Source organism: Lagopus leucura, unplaced genomic scaffold, assembly GCF_019238085.1.
Source record: "Lagopus leucura isolate 7727_CA_CO unplaced genomic scaffold, USGS_WTPT01 Super-Scaffold_73, whole genome shotgun sequence".
In the NCBI taxonomy this organism is placed as follows: Eukaryota; Metazoa; Chordata; class Aves; order Galliformes; family Phasianidae; genus Lagopus; species Lagopus leucura.
This window is the reverse complement of record NW_024962252.1, coordinates 369,581-377,042: the sequence shown is the minus strand read 5'-3', so window position 1 is coordinate 377,042 and position 7,462 is coordinate 369,581. Positions and strand designations below refer to the sequence as shown.

The window sequence follows — 7,462 nt, the reverse complement described above, 5'->3', positions numbered from 1 at the left end:
AAGGAGCTTAATATTTCAACATTGATTCATTCCTGCTACCAGTGTTTTAAGAGATCAGGTAGGTTGATTCTCTCTTGGCTATACAGTGTGCTTTCCAACTCTTTCCAGCTTTGGTAGACTTCAGTGTGTTTGTAGTCTGAAGTGCTGCAAGAAATTGAATGATCTTAATTACAGAATCATGGAATGGCCTGGGCTGATCATCCAGTTCCGACCCCCTGCTGTGTGCAGGGTCACCAACCAGCAGACCAGGCTGCCCAGAGCCACAACCAGCCTGGCCCTGAATGCCTGCAGGGATGGGGCATCCACAGCCTCCTTGGGCAACCTGTTCTAGTGCTGGGAACAGAATGGGAGCAGGTATCTCAGAAGTCAGGATTAGTGCAGTCAGCACCATTTTATATTAACTAGAAAGTACTTTCAGGAAATTAAAAAGAGCAAGAAACTGTGATTGGGTAACGCTTCCTAACAGAGAGAAAATGCTTGGAGTGAATACAGAGCTGTTTTAGAACTAATTGGTTTTGGTCAATTTGTAAGACTGATGAGGCTGTCCAGATACTACGGGCAGCTCATCTGTTGCTCAGTGCTGTAGACACCTATTGTGCTTTGGCCAGGGAGAGGAAATGTTTTATCTAGTTTTTCCTTTGTGAATAAGTACGTAAATGTAGCTAACAAAGATTTCATGTATTTTGGATATAATGTCTGAAGTGAAAGAGAAGAACCTTTCTTCTCTTTGAAGTGTTGAGTTTGAGCTAAGCATTCCAATGTTAAGAATATTCCAACTTGCATCTAGCTTAGAATTTGTTCCAAAAATACCATGTTGGGATAAGGCACTGAGCAGTTCAGCATCCACCCTTAGCCCTTAAGGACACTTTGGGGTCTAAATGCTTTTAAGTGAAACCTAGTAATTTATTAGCTGGATTGATGAGCTGAGTGCAATGGGATGGAGTTCAGCAAGACCAAGTGCTGGATGTTGCATTTTGGTTGCAAAAACCCTATGCATCGCTACGGGCTTGGAGCAGAGTGGCTGGCAAGCTGTAAGGAGAAGGATGTGGAGGTATTAACCGACAGACAACTGCAAGCCAGCAGCGTGCCCAGGTGGTGAAGAAGGCCAACGGCATCAACGGTAGCAGAAATAGTGTAGTTAGCAGGATCAGGGAGCTGATGATCCCACTGTACTGCACTGGTCACAGGAACGGACCGGTGGTTGGATCTCGTTGGTCTTTCCAGCCTTAATGATTCAATGAACTTGTGGTAAAGCCAGGGTTTCGACTTTATGCTAAAAACAACTGTAGTGTTGTGATAGAATGACTTTTTAAAATTCTTCCTTCTTTCAGAATTTTGCTACCTGGTTGTGATGGTCCTTATTACCACCGAGTGAGCATAGCAGATAATGAACCGCAGCAGCAGCTCTATCTGAAGGGGAAATGCTGCACGCATAGCTTAGCCACCGCCTTTACGAGATGCTTGTTGCTGTGTTTAAACCATCTTTGACAAACAGGAAAAGAACTCATCGTTGAAAATGCACTTCTTGCCACGGACTCGCTCGCTGAGGGAAGTGCTGTCGGTGGTGAACTCGTACTGCCTAAATTAAGGCAGCAGCCGTTGTGCTTCGCAGTCTTGCAACAGGTCCGAGCGCTCCGTGCCCGAGGAGTTGCTGCCCGCTCCTCAGGCGCGGGGCTCTGAGGGGAGCGGCGGGGCGGGCTCGGGTTCGGGCTCCCTTTGCCGCGGGCGCTCCCGCTGTCCAGCGGCTTCGGGTAGAATAAAGCCTCAGTGTCACCTCTCGGGGCAGAGCGAGGGCGCGTGTGAGGGCACGGCAGGCCGGAAAGGTACCCGCAGCCCTCGCGGGGAATGCCTCCCCCCGAGCACGGAGAGCAGAGATAGCACCTTCGGCTCCTCACGAGCGCTGCGGGCGGGAAGGGGGGGCATCGCCCGCGCTGTCCCTCTCCTTCCTTCCGCCCCGGGCACGCAGGTGTCGGACGGGGCTGTGCTGTCCGCAGTACCATGGCGGGGGCTGCGAGGGACAGCCCGGAGCGGGAGGAGGAGAAGGTAAGCGGCTCCCGAGTGCGGGTAGGTGACTGCCGGGTCCCGAGGCGCCGAGAGGTGGTCTGCAGCTTTCCGTCCTCGGCGAGAAGGGTGTGCGCGTCGGAGGGGCTGTGAGAGAGCTGAAAGAAGGAATTCTTCAGCTCTTCGATCTCTCCTTCTCTGTCATCGAGATCGATGTACCTCTGATGCTTTCCCTCGAATAGAAGACAACCCTTGCTGTCCCATTTGGCGGCTGGAGAAAGCACATTCACACCCTGCGGCTGTCCTTCCGTCTAGGCACACGTGTCTGTAGCAGGAGAGAGCCGTGAGGGCGCTGAGCTCCTCAGGCAGCCGCTCCCCATCGGTGCTGCAGGTGTGAGGCGGTTCCAGCGCTGCCATCCATCCCCGGTGCTCGTGGGGCCAGCAGTGAGGAGCGCTGGAAGGGTGCGTGCAGCCGCCTGCGTGCCTTTGGGGCATCGGGTAAACCTGGATGCTTTGTAACAGCCTGAGGTACAGCCAAACCATGGGGCTCGTCAGCATCAGATGCTTTGGGGCGTGTGCAGTTCTGGTGTGAATTTAGGGGTTTACAAAGCAGGTGTGTGTGGGGGTGTTCACAGAAGAAATCGGAACATTTTGAACAAAGATAAAGCACCTTTGGCTCGCACAGCCTCTTGGCTCTATGCTGCTGGCAGCTTGAAGAGTACCCCAGAAACCTCTGCTGCATCCAGCCTTGGTGTGCCCTTCCCGGTCATCTGCAGTTGAGCCCCATTCCTGCTACTTCCTCTGCTCAGGGATGGGCTGATCACAGACTGCTTTGGGCTGGAAGGGACCTTGAAGATTGTCCATTTCCAACCCCTTCCACAGGTAGGGTTGCCACTAAATCAGGCACTGGATCAGGTTATGATGTCTCTAACAAACCAAAGAGAGCCTTCAAGACAGCTAACATGAGAGATTAGGGATCCCACCTGTCACAGTGGCACTCCTGCTTTTAAGAGGACCTTGTATGGTCAGTCACAGAACAGCAGCTTTGACTATTACAACTACATTGAGAAAAAAGCTGACTCAAAAGCTTCTCCTCGTTAGCTGCATTGTCACTGTTTCTCAGATAAAGCTGCATTTATCTGGGGCTTCCAGGTTTTGCCTTCTCTTCTCGTTACTCTTAAATTACATGTTGCCTTGGTTCTGGACAGAACAGATAAAGAATAGCTTAGGACCAAATGCCTGCAGCAGACCTTTGTGCCTGTAATGTTTCTGAAATATCTTCACGCCCTTGCAAAGTGTTTTCAGTGTGGTTAAGACTTTCTTTTTTTCCTAAAGTAAATAGGATGAACTGTTATGCTATTCAATTCCCATTCTGTTGGGGAACAGAAAATGTAAAGCACTGAATTTGGTTTTACTCGCAGAAGACTTGAAAATAAAGGAGCTACAGTGCATTATTTATTCTGCAACAATATATTTAACTCTATTTAAAGAGCAATATCAAATTTCTCACCTATTACACTGTCTTGGTTTACCTTGAAACAGAGTGAACTTGGATATGACTGGGCATCTACAAGTACAACATTTTCAAGTTAATCTGAAAATAGAAAATAACATACCTTAATATCACTTTCCTTTCTCTTACCTCCTACCCCATCCTCTCACCTTCTTTCCAAAACTCATAGAAGCAATTGGGTGTTTATGTAATTTGTATTCAGCTGCATTCTCACAGCAGAATTTCGAGTACAATCTCTTTGTATTTTTTCCCCTGATTACTGCTCACACATTCAGCTCTCTGTTTTCTGGAGTACTTTAAGCTTACAAACAAACTTACACAGGTGGAAAAGCTTTCACCAGCTTTCTCAGAAATCAGACAGTCTCTGCTGCTCGAGGTAGCAATGCAGCAGGGACTTCGGTCATCAGAGTAACAGAGAAAACCTCCCTCAGCTGCTCACAGCCAGGCTGCTGGTTGCTATCACTGCACAGGTGCCATTTCAATGTTCTCATCCTTTGGGATGAGAGGTAAAGACCTTAAGCTGCACCAGGGGAGTGTTAGGTTGGGTGTTAGGAAACATTTCTTCTCCAAAAGAGCAGTGGTGCAGTGGCACAGCTGCCCAGGGAGGTGGTGGGATGACCAAACCTGGAGGTGTTCCAGAACCATGGGGATGTGGCACTGAGGGACGTGGGCAGTGGGCACAGTGGGCTGGGTTGGGGTTGGACTGTTTGAGGTCTTTTCCAACCTGAATGATTCTGTGATGATCAAGACAATTTCTGGCATCATGCAATCCCAACGAAGGCTGGGGAGGCTCACTCACCCAGATCCTGTCAGCTTTTCTAGTTTTAACTGTTGGCCCCAGAAGTTAGAAGGAACAGTTTCACTCCACAGGTGCAGAGACTTGCTTTCATTCCTACCAGTGCCTCAAAAATATTGAGGCAGAAAACACAATGATTACAGTAAAACTTAAACAGGAGTTTGAGTAACTGATTGATTATTTACAGCAGGGGGGACCGGGCAGCAAGTTTAAAATGAACCAAGTTCCCTCCACACTACGTGTGATTCACGTGTAGATCTTTTGTGATGTGTGTAGGTTGCTCCAAAAATAATGCCTCCTATTTATTTCCATGGAAACGACAACAGACACAAGGAACACAATATTTTGATAGATCAAATTCTCAGCTACAAAACACTGTTTTTCAATATAGTCACCGCCATTTGCATTTTCACCAGCCATGAACAATCTGCACCAGTGGAAATGCATCACCCACCGTCTTGCTAAGCTGATATCCACTCTTTGGTCTCCAGACATCCAGGAAGCATTGATTAATGTCAGTGGGTGTCATTTTTTCCACACGTGTGGAATTGAAGTTCACACCTTTGCTTCATACACACTTCCACATCAGGCCCTATTCTGTCAGTCTGCTCCACTGCTGCCATCACCAATGTGGAGTAGAAGTGAGGCCTGCTGTGGTGTCACCAATTTGCAGTAGTGTCCTGATACTGTTTGCTTGACTTAGGCACAATAATGGGATGCCACCTCTAACAGAAGTGGTGTACGTGTGACTAAGCCAGTAATGAGAGCTGTGATTAGCCTGAGACTTTTTGCTCTTTCTCTATAGATGCAGAAGAAGGGAAATGTCCTGACACTGTGCTCACTTGCTCACACCCACACAGATAGAACAGTTCAAAGGAGAACAATTAGATGATGAGAGGCTCCATCTGGAAGTCTAAAACTGATCAAAACTCAGTGATATAGTGAAGGTGATGACGCTAAGTACATTTTATAGCATTCAGAATCGAGGCAATGCATCCGAATATTATCATCATTTGGGATCTCATTACCATATCTCTATTATTATCTTGATCTAATGAAAGAATTTAGGCCTTGTGTATTCAGTTCAGAGACATAGCAGAGGCAAGATTAACATGGCTGCTCTCCTGGTTTCTCTTGACAGAAGTCTTTAAGACAGAAGTCTTTAATATGTGTGAAACTTCTCAACACTTGAGTTGGATGTGCTGTCCCTACGAAGGGAATACAGGACTAATAGAGCCACTGTCTTCTGATACTTTGAGTTTTACATAATTAAATTAATTCTGAGATGTTTTTAAAAGCTTTCTGGTATTTTTTTTGCTAGTGGAAAGCACGGCATTCTTCGTTAGAATTTCTATTAGACTGTACATATTTTGTCTTTTAATTAAGAATTTTAAAGCTTCTTTTCAACTTTTATCATACCTTTACTGGTCAGTTTGATTAAAGAATATTCTTGGATGCATATGGTACTTTTCAAACACATCAAAATGCAGCTGAAGGAGCACAGTTTCTCTGTTATGTCAATTTCCATTGTTTAAAAAAAAAAAGATGATACAGAGTCAAGTTTTTTCTGCAATAGCCTCACCAGGAACCTGTGGCAAATTGAGGAAGGATTGGGACACAAATCTTTGGAATGTATTCAGTCTACCTTTAACTGTAGAAATTTTCCACCTCTTTGAAGGTCATCTAATGATTATGGTAAGAAAACACATACCAGTTATCGTGGTCTGAAAGATTCATACAGGAAATTATTTTAAAAGGAAAAAAAAAAAAGGAAAGATCGTGGTGTTTTTAACATCTGAATTGAGCGCTCCGGTCCACATCCATTTTGGTTCTTCTTGCTTGTTAACGGGTTCCTTTTTAATAGCTTATGAGAAGCAGGTAGGCAAACCTATGGCATTGTAGGAAAACCATGGTTTGTTTTTAGATGCTGAATTAAGAAGCAAAACTATTTAAAAAAAAAAACAAAACAAAACAAAAAAAAGAATGAGCATTCCAATGACTGTAGGTGTTTAGGGCACGCGGCTTTGTTAATGGAATACCTGTGAAGCAAATACATGATTTTGGTGCTAGCCTCATACTTCAACATTTGGATTTCTGTAGTTTTTATGTCTGTACCTTGGCTTTCTCATCAGTTTCTGTTTGTTCTTGCACAGGAACACGGCATGTCAGTTTGCAGCAAGTTATGCTATGCCATAGGAGGTGCCCCGAATCAAGTGGCAGGGAGCGCAGCTTCCTTCTTCCTGCAGATCTACCTGCTGGATATAGCCCATGTAAGTAGCATAGGAGACCCTTACAAACTGTAGATTTACCTCAGCTCTGATGTCATTTACAGTGTGCCTAGAACTATGGAGGGTAAATTAGCCAATAATGCTTTTGAATTTTCTTCTTAGCCTTGCCTTTAGCTGTTCAGCATACTGGAAGCTGAATAAACTTCTTTGGAAACACTTCTGATTTTCACTAGTTTCCTTTCTGCCTTGAAGTGGCCAACATTTTTATGATTATTAATTATTCTTTGTAAATAAAGCTGAGTGATCCTTCCTGAAGGTTTCGTGCTGTCAGTTTGTGCAGAAGCAGACCTGGTGAAACAAAGCAGTAGGAGTCATCCCATTCATATGACTTTCAGCTGCTCCAGCTAGATTCTGGGACAGCAGGGAAGCAAAGAAAATGATTCTATAAGCATTTTTTTAATTGGTTTGAATGGTCTTGTATGGCTCCGTGGTAACTAGGTGAGATATATGATGTTTCATAGCGTAAAAGAAAAGACTTTTAAGGAGATGAGGCCAAATTGCAAGGGCTGTGAGAAAGCTGTGGCTTAAACTGTCGTAGATTTCAGCATAAATGCCAAAGCTTATGCTTAATGGCTTTCCTATACAGGTCTAATATCAGAAGCTGAGATTATAAAGGAAAAACTAAATTCTGTAAGTTACTCAGTACAATTGGCCACAGAATGAGATAGGCGTGAAAAACTGAGATCTCAAATGTCTGGTTGAGGCTGAATTCACAGGACTTGGAAAGTGGGGCAGATTTGGACAGCAGTGTCAGAGATGTCAAGTGTATGCTGTGGAGTCTGAGGACAGCTGAATGTGGGAGAAGTAACTCCCTGGAGATGCAGTAGGAGGTGGAAACAGCTCTGACCTCTCTTGATTTTTACT

General features: G+C 45.2%; 1 protein-coding gene across 1 annotated transcript in view; it reads left to right on the top strand.

Annotated features, from left to right (window-relative positions):
• Nucleotides 1-1,911: 1,911 nt before the first annotated feature.
• MFSD2B (major facilitator superfamily domain containing 2B) overlaps nt 1,912-7,462 on the top strand; it is a 33,922-nt gene continuing 28,371 nt past the window's right edge. Inside the window, exons 1-2 of the mRNA XM_042895185.1 lie at nt 1,912-2,043; nt 6,464-6,580. Of these exons, the coding sequence (XP_042751119.1) occupies nt 1,999-2,043; nt 6,464-6,580 (162 nt within the window). The 5' untranslated portion in view covers nt 1,912-1,998. The remainder of the gene's footprint in view (nt 2,044-6,463; nt 6,581-7,462) is intronic.